This window comes from Lepeophtheirus salmonis, chromosome 3 (assembly GCF_016086655.4).
Source record: "Lepeophtheirus salmonis chromosome 3, UVic_Lsal_1.4, whole genome shotgun sequence".
In the NCBI taxonomy this organism is placed as follows: Eukaryota; Metazoa; Arthropoda; class Copepoda; order Siphonostomatoida; family Caligidae; genus Lepeophtheirus; species Lepeophtheirus salmonis.
This window is the reverse complement of record NC_052133.2, coordinates 50,452,183-50,472,997: the sequence shown is the minus strand read 5'-3', so window position 1 is coordinate 50,472,997 and position 20,815 is coordinate 50,452,183. Positions and strand designations below refer to the sequence as shown.

At 31.1% G+C, this 20,815-nt stretch overlaps 3 protein-coding genes across 3 annotated transcripts; 1 reads left to right on the top strand and 2 right to left on the bottom strand.

Moving 5' to 3' along the window:
- Window positions 1-9,291: 9,291 nt before the first annotated feature.
- LOC121115326 (uncharacterized) lies at window positions 9,292-11,667 on the bottom strand. Its single transcript, XM_040709554.2, has 3 exons — window positions 10,985-11,667; window positions 10,254-10,611; window positions 9,292-9,871 (listed from the first exon to the last, which is right to left on the bottom strand). The coding sequence occupies exons 1-3, from the start codon at window positions 11,591-11,593 to the stop codon at window positions 9,444-9,446; spliced, it is 1,395 nt and encodes a 464-aa protein (XP_040565488.1). The 5' UTR covers window positions 11,594-11,667; the 3' UTR covers window positions 9,292-9,443.
- Window positions 11,668-15,036: 3,369 nt separating this feature from the next.
- Window positions 15,037-16,492, bottom strand: Cdk5 (Cyclin-dependent kinase 5). Its single transcript, XM_040709556.2, has 2 exons — window positions 16,243-16,492; window positions 15,037-16,149 (listed from the first exon to the last, which is right to left on the bottom strand). Exons 1-2 carry the CDS (start codon window positions 16,277-16,279, stop codon window positions 15,314-15,316), a joined length of 873 nt encoding a protein of 290 aa, XP_040565490.1. The 5' UTR covers window positions 16,280-16,492; the 3' UTR covers window positions 15,037-15,313.
- A 197-nt stretch (window positions 16,493-16,689) lies between these two features.
- LOC121115324 (U3 small nucleolar RNA-associated protein 15 homolog) lies at window positions 16,690-20,531 on the top strand. Its single transcript, XM_040709553.2, has 2 exons — window positions 16,690-17,995; window positions 18,061-20,531. The coding sequence occupies exons 1-2, from the start codon at window positions 17,680-17,682 to the stop codon at window positions 19,386-19,388; spliced, it is 1,644 nt and encodes a 547-aa protein (XP_040565487.1). The 5' UTR covers window positions 16,690-17,679; the 3' UTR covers window positions 19,389-20,531.
- Window positions 20,532-20,815: the final 284 nt, after the last annotated feature.

Genomic DNA, 20,815 nt, shown 5'->3' with positions numbered 1-20,815 from the left:
TATTTGGAACAAGGAAGTATTAACAAAGTACTCCTAGAAATAATATCTTTCAAGCGAAAGATGTTTCAAATACAGAAAACTATCCAAGACTCTCCAAGTTGCTACTATTGCTAAGTATTTTAATGACGAATGTGGAATTTACTTCTTCTGTCAATGTACAAAGGAAAAAACTGATCACATTTTGTGGGAGTGCAAATGTTTATCAAAAACGTAGGGAGACTTTTATTGTTTTATTTAGGATAAAAAAAATGCAGTCCCTACAGTTCATTCTTTGTTTGGTCCACTTCAGTCTTGCATATTTGTCTTAAAACTGATAAAGTTTGGTCCTTAATGACGTCATCCAACTTTATTACTTATTTTTTTAATCAATTTCAAGGACTAACAATCCGAAGGACTGGACTGGACCAAATAAATAAAAACTGACACAATACTAATGGAGACGCTATTAAAATGTTTAATAACTTATTCAATTAACAATTGGGCCAAGAAGCCTTTCTTTATGCTTTGGATTATAAAAATAGGTTGATGTATTAATTATAAAAACGCAATATATCGTTTATAAATTGTGTACTATTAAAGAAAACAACCTTGATGGAATTTTATCTATTGTTCAACCTTACGTGAATGTTCTATTAAAAATTTAGTACATTTTTTTTAAATCACTACCAATTAATGCAGTTTCTTAGATATTTAATTATTTACTTTCAAATATTCCTGATCGTGCTATATATTATATATTTTAATTTTCGTTGTATACAAGATATACTTTATTTTTCATTTTTTTCTGAAATACAATTCTCGAGAATCTTTATCGGTACTACAAACTCCGCCTTAGGAACGAATAGATAAATATCCGGTTTCATGATAGTATACCAATTTCTAGCATACCATAATTATCTCATCCACGGTTTATTCCTCGCTCCGGATTTTATCTTGAGCCAAGGATCGTATGGAGTCTCCCATAGTCCGAGGCACTGAAACTAGCTATCTTTTCAAAGACGTGTTATAATTATCTGATGTTGTTTACCTATCTTTTGTACTCGAAACCAGTCATTACGATAACGGATAATAATCTCGAAATTTGTGTTCTGAGCCTATTGAGGGAGGTTTATCCTTCTAATTTCCTTTTCACGGACAAATAGAGGCAAAAAACATAACCTCTGTCACAATGAAAGTGTCGATTTGCTCACTAAGCAATTGGATTTCTAAATAATGATTATAAAATACTGATGAATAAAATACTTGTTTCCTACAACATCCCATTTTCTGATGATGGATGAAACTACAGATATTAATGATCGGCCTATGGCAGGGCTCGACAATGCTACACTATTGGTTCATACAATTCTTCTAGAATTGTTGAACTTATGACAATGATACTGGGGGTTTTTATTCTCTAAATTTATATGTTTATTATAATTACAAAATCCTCCATAATAAATGTTTTCAATATATATTCGACGTATGAGAGGTGGACTCATGGTAATACTTATTATTTGAACCCAAAGTTACCTCTGTAGATGCATTATTTGAGGTATATTATTATTTAGCCAAACAGGATAGATGCAGGCCACTCTGTAAGATGTAGTTTTTTACGAGCCACGACCTAGTGGACTACAGAACCAGTTTTGGAGAATTGAGATTACTATTCTGATAAAAATGAGGCAAACAGAGTAGCTTGCTTACTTCAAAATGAAGAACTTAGAGCTTATGTTAGTTTGAAGAAAAACTTCGTCTCTATGGAACATGACTAATGATCCTTATATTACAAGCTCACTTTTTATTTGTACTTTTATTAAATATAAATGGTGTTTAGCAGAAAATATATATCTTTCTTTTTAAACTTCAAAAACTTACTTTATTTTAAAACAAAAGTACCTCTACTAGTCTAAAAATGATCTAATATTTGTGATATTCTGAGGTAGTAAATTTTTCATAGGGCAGGTAAAAAAATTGAGAATCCCTGTTGGCTTGTGGCCAATTTTAAAAACCGTCTATGGTGGTTACATTAATTGACCCTCTGGATGAATACTTTCTAGGTAGATTTTACCTAATTAATTTGTAGAATGTGATTAATACAAATTGTATAAGTTGTTACTCGTAGTCATCACAAAGCATTGGGTTTCAATTTTCGTAGTGATAGATTGGATATTTGTATTACTGATGGAGCTGCATATTGCATCAACGCAGGAGAAAATTTTACAGAAACAACTTCCCACGATGACACTTGTAAATTGCCTCACATAAGGACTTTATAAAATAGCCGAATTTTGTCGTCAACAATTTCCTAAAGTTAACCTTTTGAAATCCGAGATGAAAAATATATTTATACATTTTGGTGTCAGGAGCCGATAATTCAGTGCTTTTGTAAATTTCCTTACCTCTCCAGGACCAATCCAGGGAACTTTTAAAAAGTAATGAAGCCTTTTACTACAGTACTAGAATCCTAAAAACGAGCGTATGTATTTTACAATGACTATTCATAGTAGAGTTGAGTAGCTAATAATGAAAAAAGAGCACGAGGCGATGGCAAGAGCAAGATATATGGTAATACTGAATTAAGCCCCTTATTAAAATGAGCTGTCTATTTTAAGATTTGGGAGGAGAAAATCAATTATTACTTTCAAGAGGAGAAACTTTAACATATATAATAGCATTAGTACATGGTAAATATTGTAATCATGTTAAATTTATACCAGGACAAACACGCTATCTTACAGATTGCCAAATTAAAATTAAAAAAGATTTATTTATTTTTAGCTATTTTATGTTAAAATTATAAACTAAAACGAACTTCTATATACTATAATGATAAAATGGATAAATTTAAATAGTAAAACCTCCTTGTATGCAACATTTTTTCATGATTTATGTCTATTTGATGTAAATAAAATCAAATCTGCACTCCCCTTTGACACTCTTGAAAACACAACCAATATAAAAACTGATTTCGGTAAATATGAAGCAATTTATTCAAATATTTGATCTTGTTATTTATTTATTGTGATTGTCATTGCTAACTTAACATGTTCCTTCGTCAACCATCATGAACATTGAAGATACATACTAAGATTAACTCACTAATCTTCTTCCTAATTTCCTTTTTTGAATTAGTATTTAATAAACGTTCTCTCTTTTCTGTTATTACAATAATCTTGTTTTTTGGATTTTTAATTTCTTTTAGTGCATTTTCGAATCGACAAATCATACACTAAAAAAAAACACATTGAGACACAAGGAATCGATCTTGTTTAAAAAAAATCATCTTGCCCTCCAGGGCTTAGGAATCTTGCCTGATCAGAATTAAACATAGCCTTACGTACGTAACTCAAAATTCTGGAATTGTTTTTAATGTATATGTTTAAAGTCTGTATCTGTCTCAGTTTTTGAAATAAATCCGTTTTTATTATTATTTTTCTAAGTGGGGCGTACAGCACATGCGCACACATAAATTATTTTAATACTATGTAGGATATAATTATTTTATTATGCATTTTTAAAACAATTAATAGCAAAGATAGGGAATAATGCTTACTTCAGAGGTAGAAGTTAACACTCCAACGGTCTACTAAATAACTTTTTTTTTAAGCATGTCAATTTTAGTAATGATGTACATATTAAATTTTCCAATTATAAATTGGGACTCAAAAAGAGCATTCTGTATGATAAAAATGTTAGCTCACACAAAAGAACTGCAAAGACTACTCAACTTTCAGAGAAGTCATTTAATCAAGTGGAATTCCTAAGTTGGAAGTATGAAAAACATGACAGATGGAAAAAAGTTTTGTATACTTGATGTAAATAAAAATTATTTATTGTTAAACATTAAATTTGTTTATAATCTTATAACTATTATTTATAGTATGCCCGCTAATGTAATTGTTTACTGTGTGTTCTATTCTACTTATACAGGATGCTGCAACCTAACTTCCTTATGTAATCCCTAACAGTTAAGCTGTGAAAGTAATCGTGGAGTGAGCGTGGTGTAATTCATTCATAGGAACCGAAATCGAAAGTTTTCTTTGAAATTCAGTCAGTTGCTATATTGCGTAAAGAAGGGATATGCGTAAAGAAAAAACTTAGTATAGCGATTAGAAAAGGACAAATGGTTGATGCATGAGCTTTTTCTACGTTTTGGTTAATTATTTAATAGGTCTTACCCGGTGTAAACATATCCCACGAGAAGAAGAATTTTCGACTATCTTTGGTGTTAATGAATTGATGATTGCATAATAAAATAAATGTATATACATTTAATTATAATTACAATATTTCCCATGTCCTAAGGCTATTTTTTATAGTATTAACTCATTTTCTCCGGAAAAAATCATATACCAGGCAGGCAGCTGATATTAATAATGACCTTAATTACGTAGCATAATATGTCTCACTTCCGCCATATCCCTCTCTCTTCTACAAAAATCCATTCTCTAAACATTGGTTAGAATTACTGAGAAACTTGCGTTTGCTGTCGAAAAAAAATATTGCCTTATGATTTGACATAATCTGTATATGTATATAATAGAGTTTGTTTGTGTGTCTAACCTGTTGGGCTTAGGAGGCTAACATTTTGCATTGGTCAGGCTAAGACGGAGGTGTCGATTTTTGGGAGGGGTCATATAAGTGGGGATTTTCCTATACCTACTTGAAACACAAAATTTATTTTTTGGAGCTTAAGGAAACCTAGATAGGGGATTGAGTTATAAATCAATAAGCGACTGGCGTCTCAAAAAACAAAACTAAGAATAACCCTGTTTTCTAAATTTATTAAAAAACAAATAAAGTTATTTGTAAAAAAAAAGAAATTGATGAAAATCGCAGCTTTTTTTTTTTTTTTTTCCTTCTTTTTTTGAGGGTTAAAAAAATGCACTTCCAATGCTGGAATATTTGATTCGTAGATAAAGTAGAGTTTGTTGAATTGTCTGGAAATTCGTTTGCATATAAATTTGAAAAATAAAAATTGACGGTTAACTCAAATATATCACATATTATTTTGTGAATTATTTTTTTCTTCAAACGTCAATTTTCTAGAAGAAATGCCTCAAAACAATGCATTTTGGACTGAATAATTACTTTGAAAATATAAAAATAATTAGAAGTAATGTAACTTATCTGATTGAGGCTAAACATAATTAATTAATCATTTGTTTACAACATAAACAAATATAATTGTTCTTTATTTCTTATATGTTTGGTTATATCATTTATCTATCTATAAATATTTAATATTATTTGGAGAAAATATATGATTATACTTTTCTAAAAGAACTATACGGCATATTCCGTGATTATTTATATATTAAATGTGAATGGGTGTGCGTGTGTATGTTTGTCCTACAATCACGGCCAAACCAACGTATGGATTTTCCTTAAACTTTTCATGTAGGTTCTTAACACTCCAGAAACGGTTCTGGTCACATTATTTTTGGTCTTCGGAGCCATGGCGGCCTTTAAATTTAATTTTTTAAAACTTTGCCTGTACAACCTGGGGTGTATTTTGGATATTATAAGGGTTTTTGATGCTCAAGGAAGCGGAGTTAGAAGAATTTAGTTTTTTTTTCAATATGTAGAAGTATACAATGATTTTGTGGAAGATCTGAAGGAATTTATGTATAGGGACAATTATTAACGAGATCAGAAGTCACAAGTCACCGTGATATGAAGAAATACCTGCACAATGAACGAACTTTCTATTAAAAGAGATTAGATCCGCCGGGTGAAACACTCGTTGATTGGGTCTCACCTTAAGAGTCGAGATCCCTTGAGCAGACTATGAAATTGAAGAGAGTTACATCATCCTCCACCTTGATAAATTATCGACTCACGTTGTTATATTAATACAATTGTTTTCATTTATGAGTGAATACAACATTTGTGACGTCACTCAAGTTCAGTCAATAGGAATGCAGACGCTAAGCGACACACCTTTATTATCCACTAACTTGATATCATATACTTCCTTTTCTTTTCTTTTTTAATATGGAGCGCACGTTCTGTGGCTCACGCAAAACGTCTGCAAGATTAATTCGTTTCTACCTACCGCATCATACTAAAAAAGAAAAAAAAGGGGAACCCAACATATTTAGCAGAGGGGTTGGGAGAGCTATAGCCCCTTGCCCCAAATTGAAATATGTTAGTTTTTTAAGATACTTTTTTCTCTCTCGTTATTCTAGCAAATTATGCAGCAGAGTAGAAAATATAATATTTGAAATTTAATTTTTGAAAAAAATTAATTTTCTGTGAATAGCTATAGATTTTTTAAACTCTTTTCCTAATAATTTAATATTTGAAATGTTTTTTTCAAAAAAAATATATTTGAAATTTAATTTCTAAATTTTTTTTTCAAAGAAATTTTCTGTAAATAGCTATGAGCATTGATTTCCACTTCGTAATGATCCAGGATGTGTCCTGTGTTAAATTACATTATAATTGACAACAGAGAATTAAGTGCTATTTAAAAAAAATTGTTTTAGGTTAAGTAAAACACCCGATTCGTGTGGATGCAAGCCCAAAACGAATAATTATTGTTAATTCCCCTCAGAAAACGTTTTCGTGCGGACGAGGCCTTAAATGGAGTACACATTACCCTTAGACATCACTCTGACTAGAAGAAATGAATAAATATTTGTACTAATAAAGAAAATTGTTTTTATATTAAATTAAATGTAGTAAACTATACATTGTTTAAAACGGACATTAATCCATTTAGTATATAGTGTTGATCCTGTATTAATGGTTGTAGGTCAAAGATTAATCGAAAAAACTGACATTGTATTATTTTTTTTGTACTGTTGTCAATTGATATAAATGTTTAATATATATTATAATAGTTTTAATACTTTGGGAATTTTTGTTCTTTGAAAAATAAAACAAAATTTGTTAAACTAAACTTGCATTATGAGGTTTTTAATATAGGAAACATTTAATTGATTAATTAATAGCAACAGTCAACAATAAAAAATATTTTTAGTTCCATAACTAATTCTTGTAGTGCATGAGACAAAAAGGGGTAATTTTTACCAACCCCGTGGCCACAGTGAGGGGAAGGGAACTGGCCTAAAATCCAGGGGCGTCCGCAGGAGGTGAGCTGTATCCCACCTTCAATTAAGAAATTTCTGCTTTTTACTTGAAACTTTAATTGAGTTTTTCCAATGTTTTTCTAAAAAATTTAAAATTTGATATTTTTTTCAAAAAAAAAAATTTTTTAAAAGCAGGTGTGAATTTTTGACAAAAAATTCCGAAAAATTTAATATTTGAAATATAATTTTTGAAATTTTTTGTGAATGGATATGGATTTTTGAATTTTTGTTTCGAAATATTTTAAATTTAAAAAAACAAAACTCCAAAAACCAAGGCCTCTCTTAATTAAATCCTGTGCCACTGAGGTGGCCTTTCACGGTCACAAAAATAATCAAACTCACTCATTATTGTGTCTAAAGTTTTCTAATGAAATGAAAAAAAATGGTAAACAATGATTTTTCAAGGGTGTCTACAACATTTTTTTTTGGGGGGGTAAAGGTTGCCGAGTTTCAATTTCAAATCAATGGCATCTTGTATATCTAATTTAGATGGATTAACCTCGATGATTTTAGTTTCAAGAGTTGATGTTCGATGTTTATATCTCTTAATACTCTTATCCAGCAACGGATACCAGTGCATCACAGTCACAAGTAGTTATTATATTTTGAAGTAATTTACATGGGCATTAAATACATTGATGGGTAGTTTATTCCATTCAAGTTTATAAATAGAGTTGATGATCGATATAATTTTATATATATTAGTCTATTATTCGATATAGATTAGTCTTTTAGACGCCTGCACTCTTGCATAATGCCCTTTCGTACCACATCTTGTGCATTCAAAATTTTTTGTAGGGCAAAGTTTCACATTCTTACGAGAAAATTGGAAACCACAATGTCTATACAATCTTTCTCGGCTCTTGTCTACGATTTGCCACGACTTTAACTTTTTCTTCTTCCTTATATATTAACTTTGTATTTGCGTTGACACCCATTGATACTAAATCATTTAGATTATTCTGACTGATCTTTTCAGCTGTTCTACATAAAGTGCGAGTATCTTTCAAGTTTCAAATTCAGCTCTTAAGTCTTTTCCAAGAACTTTTGTTGGCCTTTATCGTATAAACCAACATATTTCATAATTTTGGTTGTATCTTCAATTAAACTTAGTCAATTACTCATCGAAAAAGGTCTACTTTTAGTTAATATTTTGTTTTCAGGAGTAAAAATTTTGCTATTAATTTATAAAAAAAATGAATTTCCAATTAATTTTTTCAATAAAAAAATTTGTCCCATTTTTTTATTTGCCCATATTTGTCCAGTAAATGGACTCTGGATCTTGAAGCTTTTATACCCCTTTGAAATTCTAGTTGACGAGACGCGAATAAAACTACCTTCAAACATAAGTTTCGAGACCAAAATCGATCTTAAGAACTAAAAAACTATTTAATTATTAAAATCATCGCAGTATCGTACCTTTAATTATCAGGACTGGTTTTAGAAGACACTGTAGATGGCCGGAGTAAAAGGCTCGTCAAATATTTATGTGACCGGTCCCACATATTCTAAAATTGGCACTGCCTATTACATCAATCATCATTATAACAATATGGAAAAAAGAAATTTCAAAAAAATGCTTCCAAATTAAACTTAAATCAATTTTATTGGAATATTAGTTATGATGATTAGAAACTTGAAATGATAAACATTTAATGTATAATCAAAGATGCATATGTGGATGAGTTGATTATCAATTGTATAAGATGCTAATATTAAGCAGTTAACTTCAAATGATAAATATTCACCAAAATTCTACTAAGATATGTAACTAATAGAAAAGTTGTGCTAAAATTGAATTTACTCATTCTCATAAATTAACCCCCCAAGCTTAACTAGTGCTAATTCGAGTTCAAATAATCAAAGCTTACAAATATATGAAGTTCGAAAACAAAGGAACTCGATAATTCACAATAATTATATAATATATATATTTTTTATAGGTATAATTACATTAACAGATACATAATTTATTCATTTTATTTATTAAAAAAAACACTATTTCGAAATTTATTGATTCATTCATTTTCATATATTCACATACATCGATTTGTTTTAAATATTGACTTTAATTACTCTGATGGGATAAAGAAAATTAAATTTCTTTAAAAATTATTATTTTGATGACTGCTCCCCTCAATTATAATTGATTGATTATTATATATGGATTGATTAATTCATGTGCATTAGACAAGAAAGTTAATGACTTAGATATGTGTTGTGGTTTTATTATTGAAATAATTGAAGAAAAAACTTTTTTTTTAAACGATTAAAACTAAGTAGCTATGATGAATTCATTTTAAAAGTTAAATACATATTAGCAAAAAGAAAATTCCAAATTTGTAAAAGTATTCGGAACCAGAGTCAGTACTGTGGTCCGAATGAATTAGTTGATCGACGGGATGTTGGGGTGTTAGGAGTTGTGGGTGGGCCCGGTATTTTGGGGATCTCTGTTTCTGATCCTAAGAAAGGATTAGAACGAGACGAAGAGGCGGAAGAGTGTCGCGAGGAAGCTACCTTAACAGCAAGGAGTTGTCCTGTCTTGATTGTAGCAGTGTGATCTTCGGTAATGAAAGAACCCTCTGGATCTTCTTTAGACATCTGCAAAATCTGTGGTTCAAATATATTATGTTCATTAGGAGAAGTACGTGATGAGGGTGTGGAAGGACCAGAAACTTGGAACATTCGTGATCGTTGCTGCCGACGATAAATATAAATGAGGACTATGATTGCAACAAAAGCCAAAATGGTAAGTAATATCCCAAGGACAGTTTCATACTTTGTTTTATAGGCTACGATAAATGAGATTATTAATAAACGTAGGGATTTTTTTCATTAGAAAATAATTACATACAGTAATTAATAGACTAATTAATTTAAATTAAATTATTTAATAAGTACAATTTAAATGTTAAAGAACTTTTGAACTAGAGTTGTGTCAGTCCTTATTTATTTGGTCTAGTCCAGTCTTAGGACCGGCCCTTGAGACTGTCGGTCATTCGAACTGTTAGTAATAAAATTGTGTAAAAAAAAAGAAATAAAGTTGAGTGACGTCATCAAAGAACGAACTTTATAAATTTTAGAACTGATATGTAGGACTAAACTGAACAGTCTTCAGACCTTAATAAGGACTGATACAACTATTTTTAACATGTCGAAATATCAAAAACATACGTGCTTTGTCCAATTCCTCCACATCAAAGGCTGAGCCCAATGAGTTCTCCGTGTCTAAAGTAAAACGTTCATCATCGTCATCATGGCGGTTTATTCCCATCTCTTCATTATACTCTCTATCATTATCATAATCTGTTTCTTCATCATTTCCTTTATCATTCTCGGATATATCCAAATCCAATTCTTCTTCATTTTGATTCGAGCGAGGATTGGGAAATGTTTCTTCATTGTCACCTGTTTTATCCCAGCTATCAACAATAAAAAATGGATCTTCAAATCCACTATCATCCAATTCATTTGAAACATAATCATCGGAATCATCTTTCAATAAGATCAAAGGCTCTTTTTCCTCCTCCTCCTAAGCACAAAAAAAGATTAAGAAAATATATTTAGGCAAATCAAATGGTTATTTTATTTTTAGCTCATCTTGTTTGTATTTTACTGAAGTGGTAGAAATCCAATTTAAAGTTCATCTAGTCTCATATCAAGAGAACTATTCCCTTAGCCATTAATTTTGTATATAAAGTAAGTGTGTAGATATGTAACTAATAAGATTTTCATGAATTCCCAAGATATTTGACAAAAATAACAGAAAAACGTAATATTAACTATTCATTTATTTATCTCTTAGAAGTATCATATCCTTGAGGGGTTTAGAAGTTTGTACCCTGATGAGAACCTCAAAAAAACAGGCCATCAACTAAATAAACATTAAGTATATATTTTCTTACCTGAAGACGACTTGATGCTCTTTCATAAAGATTTTCTAAAGTAGGAATAGATCGAGACAAATAATTGTCACGACTTTGGATATCCAATATCTCTTCCTCCAAATCATTCGCCTTCTTATCTTCATATCCTTGTTTTTTTATAAAGTTTTGAACTTCCTCTGGAGTGAAAGGTAAACTGACTTTTATGTCAGGATACAGTTTAAGGAGAAGAGCTAACGACTTTTCATAGGTATCCTTGGGCGTTGGAGTGAAGTTACTTAAGGGTTGAGCTTTATAGCCGTCAATTTTCATACAGGCTACCGAGAAAGATTGACTAGGAGTCATATCTGTGGCAAAAGCTACACTATACCCTTGTTCTTCCTCCTCCTCACAAGGACCAAGACGAACTCCAAGTGGAAACGTTGCTTTTATTGATTGTGGAATCTGAATCAAGACCAATTTATCTACATTCTTCATCACGCTCTCTTCGAGAACCTCTGGAGAAACATTACGACTTAACTCACGAAAAAATACACTGAGCCAACGATCCAAAGTAGGTGCTTGCCCACGAATCCCATAATTTAAAAACATACATACAATAAAAAAGCATTTAAAATTTAAAGTCTCCATGATTTTTTTCAAATTTTTCGAATCTTGTGTCTTCTCTGCTGCTTGCAAAGTTCATTTCTTACTGAAGAAGGGAGTCTACATAGTCAATGTTATTAACCCGAATGGATTCACTTGAAAAATACTCACATTACAACCGGATTACATTTTACTTTGGTTCTATATTAAAAAATAATAAATATTCACAAGCACCATTCATTGGTACTAGCAGGAGTCCGCAGCATTATATTTTAGGAAGCGCTAGGTTTTTGATTGTTTTTGAAAAAAAATCTATAATTTAAAAAAATTTCAAGAATAAAAATTTCGGAAAAAAAAAATCAAAAATATACTGCTTTTTACGAAAAATTAAATTTTTTGGAAAAAAATTTAACAAATTACAGTTATTCATAGCCACTTATAAAAAATTTAAAAAATTATTTATCAAATATAACATTCTTAAAAAAAAATTTCAAATGTTAAATTTTTTTGAGAAAAATTTAAAAAATCAATAGCTATTCACGGAAAACTAAATGAATTTTGAAATACAAAATTTTTTAGAGGAAAATGTCAAAAATCCATAGAAATTTTAATCTCTGAGAAAAAAAATTGAGAAATTACATTAAATTGTTTGGAAATAATATTGTGAAATTATTTAAAATTTTTTGAAAGTTTTTTTGAAAAAATTACAAATATTAAATTTAAAATTAAAAATTCTTTAGTATGGGGGGGGGAGGCTACAGTCCCTCCAAGCAACCCTTTGCGGACGCCCCTTCTATGAGCTATTGCCAAATGACAGCCGGTACATCAAGTTCCAACCTTAGGGCACTGCAACTTCTGCTGTTGTAGTGGGCCCACACTTCCAATAGGTCTCACGCTTGATTGGAAAAGGACAAATAATTTCATTTCTGAAAAAATGTCATTTTAAAATTAGAAAGGAACATTCTTTATTAAATGAAATAGTGTCCGAATTAATTAAAAGGCCACGTACATTTAAGAAAGCCTGACTTTTTTTTTTTAAATGTCACTAAAAATTAATAAAACATTCCTTTCTTGAAAATCAATTATATTTACTCAATCTAGGTTGAAATTTAGGGTTCGGGCAATTAGTTTTGCATAGGTCCTGGCAATAGTTAAAGCTGGCCCTGGTTCCATTCCTTCCCCCCTGCGATGAATTTTTCAAGAGACAAAAAATCTTAAAATTAGGCAGATAATTAATATTACATCCATTGGGACTGAACAAATATATTGGTCTGTAAGTTTTTCAAATTTACTATTATATAAAATAGTGTTAATCATGTTTTGAAACCAAAACATTGAGTCATTTGACTTACGTCAAAAAAACAATCTTAAATGGTGTTCAAAATATTATATACTCTTCAAGGTTATATTTTTTTAAGAAAATACTTTATAAATTTTTTCAAGAATGATTCGTCTAGAAAAAAAGATTTTGTTTATTACACTAAATTATTTGTGTCCGATATTAAAGTTAGATATTACTTAGTAGTTTTTTTACTCAACTTTGAATAACATTCCATTTTTATAGTCGGTTATGGTTTATTGTAAATACGAAATAAAAATTATTTCAAGTTAAAAGTAACATAAATAGCAGAATATTTTATATAACTAAAGATACCACCTTAATTAGTATTGTTCTATGTTTGTAGACCTTTAAATTTATTAAATATATCTTTAAAGAAGCAAATCAGTACAGTTGTAATACAACAACCAAGATGTGTATTCAACTTGATAGTTGGTAGAATGAAAAAATGATTGCTGATTTTGAGTAAATTTTCACCATACAATAAAGAGCATAAGAATGGACTCCATCACAATTTGATTTTTTTTTATAAATCAATGAAATAGACTCAATTTATGAACATTTCAACAAAAATATAAAGATTGATCGATGTATCATAAATACCACTTTCCACATTTACAATAGATAGGCTTGTATTTGAATTATGAGCATGGTTTAATTTTTCAAATTTGAAGAACCTGAATTGATCAAAAAAGCATATTCAATGGTGGAAAAAGACTCAATTCTACAAAACTGTTATGAAATCCTTAGTTATTCCAGTTACTAGTGTCTCGCCGTCAGAACCTGTATGATGATGGTAATACAGTGACGAATAAATTAAAGTCCTGTGGAAATTTGATTTTTATACGTAAAACTACAAGGTTAAATGCATTACAAATATAATATCTTAACTATTTTACTATAAGTAAATATTTGAATTTCAAATATTTAAGTTAAAAATTGATGATTTATTGTTGTTCGGAATTCAAATATTGACTCTGAATTTATTATGTAGAATACGAATATGTCAACTCAATCTTCTACAAACATTGATAGCTTTTGTTTATCTCTGGGTTGAATAATTGACTGTCTATAAGGCAGTCTCGTAACTACGGGAGGGGGGGGGGAGAATGCCTTTCCCGAAAGACGATTATATTCTACTAACAATGGAGATCTGTGACTACATTCAAAATTATCGTGCTTAACAATCGTTTATTTGTAAATGTACCCCAGACTTGTGGCTACTGAGGGGCATGTTAATAACCGTGAGCGATTTCATATTGCATTATTATGTAGTTATGATTCTCATTCATGTTACAACAATTTAAAAAAATCAAATATTTGATTTTTTGCCACAAATTCCCATGATTAGTTAATTTTGTTATAAGGATATTTCAACATTTATCTCCAACAGCTATTAAAACAAAAATTATAATAACTGTCCCTTAATTAACTCAAAAAATTAATAAGAAAGGAAAAAAATGTTTAAAAGAAGAGAAGTCAATAAATCAAACAATGATTGAGATTCAATGGATAATGTGAATGAATCAATCCTTTATATCGAATCTGTTAGAGCTCCTATGTATCTGGTCAAGTCCTGATTGACACTCCTCTATTCCGAGGTTGCCTTTGATTATCAAGCTGTACTTGTCATTGGACTAGACTAATATATAATTACATAGTATTGCAACATGGATCATCATCAAATATATATTTATATATTATTTTTTTTAGGGTAATAAGGATTTCGGCAGTGTCCTAGAACAATGAATAAGATAAATGATAAAAATAATCTTTTCTTAAAGTAATGATTTCGAATTTTAGGTTTTAATGAAAGAAGAGGTGATTAAAAAATATCAAGAATAAATCAATATAAATGTTATCATCTCAAGCTATTCAACCCGCAAAGAAAAGTCCTTGTCACGACCCCCTTTGGATATCAATCTGGTTAAAGGACTGTTATGGTGTATCTATATAGTGTGTAATTGATTCCAATCTACTATGATAAAAAAAAAAAAAAAAAAAGGAAACTATGTTTCCGTTTTTACCAAAAGCTTAATATTGATATAATTTCAAGAAAGAAGAAGATATTTCTTAAAGCAAATTTTTATACTTATTTCTCAACTTGGTGAGTAGTATTTATTTAGTTGGGGTTTTTTAAAAGTTCGAGTTAACAAAAAATAACGTTTTATTTCAGAAAATGAATATTAAATAGTAGGGTATAACATATTCCAATCAAATTTGAAAGGGAAGACATAACAATTTATTATATTAGAGCACTAAGGGTCCATTAAACGATAAACTTTATTTATTAAAAAAATTTGGGACCAAAATATAAAATTTCAAACTAAGAGGTTAATTAGTTAAAAAAATAGGTATATAAGTAACGTGCAGTTTGAATACATATATGTAATTAAATAAATATATCATCTGTTTTATATTCGTTTTCAATTCAAATCTGTAAAGTATGCATGGGCTAGCGCATCGTCAGACGAGATTCTTTTATTGGGATTACAAACAAGGAGTCTTTGAAGGAGGTCCTTTCCTCGATTGGAGAGTTTGGATATAACTTGGGCAAAGGACATAGCAGGTAAATAAATAGGGAATTGTTTATATTCGGGTAATTGGCTCATACCCGACCACGATTCTTCCGTGGGTGTACCCAATAGCTTGAAAATCCTTTTAAGTTGGTCATCTACATCACTACCTGGAAACAGAGGTCGACCCGCATTTGCCATTTCAGCAAAGATACAGCCAGCAGACCACATATCAATTGAAGTACTATATAGCTTAGCTCCGAAAAGGACATCCGGTGGTCGATACCAAAGTGTAACAACTTCTGCCGAATAGCATCGTACTGGAATACCAAAGGCTCTTGCAAGACCAAAGTCTGCCAACTTTAGTTCTCCTGTTTTATTAATAAGAAGGTTTTGGGGTTTAAGATCTCGATGAAGAACGTTTTGTCCATGGATATAAGAAAGTCCCTTGAGCAATTGATGCATAAAGGACTTGACAATGGCAGCATCAATCTCTCCATTCAGAGAGTCAAAGTACTTTTTAAGATCTTGATCACAATGTTCGAACACAAGAGTGAGTTTTTTATCAGAATGAAGAACGTCGTGAAGGCGAACGATGTTTTTATGTTTGAGTTCTTTGAGGAGACAAATCTCTCTTAGAGCAGAGGAGGGAACTCCTTCGTCATCGTCATCCAGTCGAACGCGTTTTAGGGCAACAATCTCCTGAGATTCCTTGCTTTTCGCTTTGAAGACAGTTCCATACGTCCCTAAGGAGGAAGAAAATGGATTTTAATATTTTCTACAAATTCCAACATTATCACTCCACACAAAAAGATAAATCAAATCAAATCATGCAATACCTTCGCCAATCTTTTCCAACTTCTCATACTTTTGCATCCTCCAGCAACAACAATAAGGATTAGGCAATAAATGAGTCTCACTACAACTCAAAGGAGTGAGAACTCAAGTCGAAGAAGGCAAGACCTCTTCACTCAAGAATCCCTTACTTTGGATGAAACAAACCCTAGAACTTGTAGGATAATTATTAATTAGGAATAGATGTAGAATTAAGGTTTCGTTACCTTTATTGTACGACGCAACCTTTCCTCTGAACAGAAACAGAAAAAAAGGCATAAAATCAGTTGGTAGTTAGCCAATTTTTCCCAACTATGGAAGGATTATTCAATCAAGGTTGAGAGTCGTTCACAGCTTATTCCAATTCAACCAATCAACGTTTAAAACACTGATCATGGTAAAAGAAGCAGAAACCTAGACAGCTGACGACAAAATCCACGGTATATTTTGTTATTATAGAAAAATATAATAGTGATAACTGATAAAAGCTAAGGATTTCAAAAAGGAAAGCTTCAGCAGCCAAAATGACAAAAATCATGGACAATACATCCTCTACACTCGAGGCAAACAGACTCCAGACTTCCTAATAATACGTTTGAACAATCCACATGAATTCCTCTAATTCAAGGAACACGTTGCTCATTCACTCCTTTAATTAATATCAGAGTAAAATTAACAAATTAGGAGTTATGACAAGTAGTGTTGAAAGAATTTAGGACACATTTTACACAAGCTTCAATATACAAAAAAAAAAAAAAAAAAAAAATAACGCAACCTTTAAAAATTCGCCAAGCATCTTAGAATCAATGAATCTATAATAATAAATGTATACTCGAATCACAGGATTCAAGTGAGTCGAGTTGGACTTGCGGCTAGCTCATTAGTTGTTAATAAGTACCTTGGGTTAAATGAGGCAATTTTGTACAATTAGACCTCATTAGTTGGTGTATATAATAATATATATTTATTATATACAATCATATGAATAAATAGTACTAATATATATGCATTTTGAAAGGATCCTCAAATTAGTACCAATCATGAATAGCAACGAAAATGATTCCCTTTGTTATGAAAAATAGGAAAGGATCCATCTTAATTAGAGAAGTTGAGTGGTCTAATACTACAACTCCACATAGGAAAAAATCCTTACACAATATGATTTTAAAAATGTCTGGTACATTTAAAATACATAACAAATATTTATTGATGTCTGTACGTGAGAGATGAAGGCGCGCATGTAAGAGATGAAGTAGATAATTTAATAGTTTGAAAGAGGGGTAAAAAAATTACCGTTGCAATACTAAAAAATAGATGACCGATTCAGAGGAATCAAAACAAAGTTTGTTGTGAATTTTAGCTCATTGAGTTTAAATTTTTACCACGTGTTGTTGACTTTGTTTTTGTTTAGTTCTCTGCATTGGATTTAATTGCTAAAAAGGATGGGGACTTTTGACAACCGTCATCGGAAGTTGGTGATTGACACTCCTCTCTGGAAATCTCGAAGGGGCTCAGGTCTAGGAGCATCATCGCAAGAGGACTCTGATTATTGGAAGGACCTTGAGTTTCCCGTAACGATCCAAGAAAGTGGCCCCATTCACTACATTCAGATTTCTCCTTCTAAGCCTCATTGGGTAGCACTCACGGGCTCCTTGAAAGTTCAACTCTTTGACTCTGACTCCGATGCACTTCTTAAAACACTTTCCAAAGGGAAGGAGCGTGTCTACGGGGCCAAGTTCAGGGATGAAGCCACATTAGGTAAATATTTTTATATAAAATGCCTTATTTATTAATTTTACTAACTCTTTACTCTTCGTCAACAGGGTTAGGAACGGAGAATGGAGCAGTCAAAGTATATAGCGTGGGATCCAAGGCCCTATTGCGTGATATGAATACGGGACACACTGGCCCTGTTCAAAGAATCGCTTTTCTAACGGACAAGAAACACATTTCATCCTTCTCGGATGATAAAACAACAATATTGTGGGACATCCCCACGGGGGAGTCTGTTTTTAAAGGAGAACATAATGACTATGTCCGATCGGGAGATGCTTCTCCAGTGTCATCCCATCTCTACGCCTCTGGTTCTTATGATCACACAATTAAACTATGGGATAAACGTCAATCCACTCCTGTTGTGACACTAGACCACGGCTCTCCTGTTGAAGACATACTATTTCTACAAGGTGGAGCCCTATTAGCATCTGCTGGAGGTCATCACGTCATTCTCTGGGATCTTACAGCTGGAAAGTATTTAGCGAAAATGTCTCCGCATTCCAAAACCATTACGTCTCTCTCCACGTCCAACAACGGAACTCGAATTGTTAGCGCTTCATTAGACAGAAAAGTTGTTTTTTCGGATATTACTTCTACCTTCAAACCCGTCTTTTCATTATCCTCCCCATCCCCGTTATTAAGAGTTGCCGTGTCTCCTGATGACAAGTTGATATGTACTGGCTCGAGTGACGGACTCGTTCAGTTCCTACATCGCCGCGCTCCAGAAATATCAGAGAGTGAACTTTTATTCATGAAACGCAAAGAAAAAAATAAATACTTGACTCATATGAATTTCAAGCCATCAGTGGGTGATATGGTTGTGCCTGAATTTGAATATGCACATGGGCGGGAAAATAAGTTTGACATGTATCTCCGTAAATTTGAATTCTCGAAAGCTCTTGACTCCGTTTTAAGAATGTACATTCAAAAGAAGCATCCTCAATATACATATAGTGTTCTAAAGGAACTTAAAAGGAGAAAAATGCTATCACTTGCTATTGCAGGGCGTGATGATAAATCCCTAGGACTCTTGCTCACATTTGCCACAAATAATGTTAACAAAATGGAATACGCATCCCTTATTCACGAAGTCATTGAAATTGTGGCTGACCTATATGCTGATAAATTTGGTGTATATCCCACATTGGATAAAGCCTTTGATCTGATTAGAAAGAAGGTCGAGAGAGAGGCGAAGAATATGCAAACTCTTATGGAGCTTAAAGGCAGTTTAAGTATGATGTTGTCTGCTGCAAAAACATCTGAGCCGGTACTGCGTTACGAAGAAAATGAATTGCGATTGGCCAACAAAGGCAAGAAAGGAAAGACATCATCTAAAGTTCCCATGGCATGGGAAAAAATGTTATTAGATATTTAGTTATTTGGAGCTTTTTGACTCCACGTATTCAGTTCATAAAATTTTTGAATAAAATTATTTCGATTATGTAACATTAAAAAAAAATTCGTTTACATTGCACAAATGGATAAACCCTATATGATAATTAAGATGATACATATTTGATTAAGTTGAATCAAGTACCCATAATACAGGGTCCGCGCTCATCGTTTTTGTAAGTGAAGGAGCCTTTTTTTTTTGCTGCTGCTACATGATAATTGTAAATTTTTTAAAAGTGGGGTACCCCCTGTAAAAGCTGGAATATTTTAATATGATTAATCATTTGGGGGTACTGCAAATTGCTCTTAAATTATAAAAAATGTATTGTCAGAATGAAAGAGATAGAAGGCAATCGATGTCAACAATTTGAAAGGAGCCATTTCTGTCCCAAATTTAGTGTCATCAATCAAATTAAGGTTCTGGAATGTAGTAAATATTCTTAGTCATCACAAATCATTCTCGAAATCTTAATATACAGCCTATAATTGACCAAAATATTGGGTTGTATATATATGTAATATTTAAAAACTATTCGTGTACATAACAAAAATGGGCCAAACTTATATAATTATACATATTTTATAAAGTACAATTAGGTTTACAGAATAGTTCTAGGAAAATCGCCCGCCATTTAATAAAAGTTTCAAATTGTATAATACTTTAATTAATAAACATCGATTAATTAGTTTCAAATGGATCCGAAATTGCATTTGCTATCATTGTGAATTTTAAATACTTTTCAATGTATTTACTTATGAGTTCTATTTGAAAATAACATCATATTTAAAAAAAATATATATTATTTACATTTGAACTTTTATTAGCTACGTTGCTAGTATATGTTCTAAAAAATGCAATATCACTATTTTATCACTCTCTACCGAGTTTAAAAACTATATTTTAGTTAATTCAATTTTTTTACGTTTTAAATCTAATATAATAATTAGGTTATATTTAAATTGGACTCAAAAGTAATTGGAGTGAATATCATTGCCGAAGGCCTCCATTTTGAGGGCCAAGTTATATATCAATAAAAAACCCATTTTCATTTATATTAAGTAAAATTATTTGATATCTGTATGGGATCAACAAATAAAAAGACTATAACTTTACTGTTTATCAAAATTTAATAATTCAAATGCCTAGTTTTATTTAATATCTGGACCTTTTGTATATTAAAAATATATTATTGCATTGTTATACAATCTTATTTCCATATTGTCGTTAAAAATTAAATATTATAATCGAAAAAATAAGTTATTTTTCTCCAATTATCCTACTCTTTTAATTATATAAATTTAGCCATTTTGTAGGGATTTTCAGTAAATTTAATGAAAGTATCAAAAGTATTCAATAAGGGAGTTTAGTTTTTTTAAATCTTAAAGCCATTTGATTGAGTTCAATCAAGA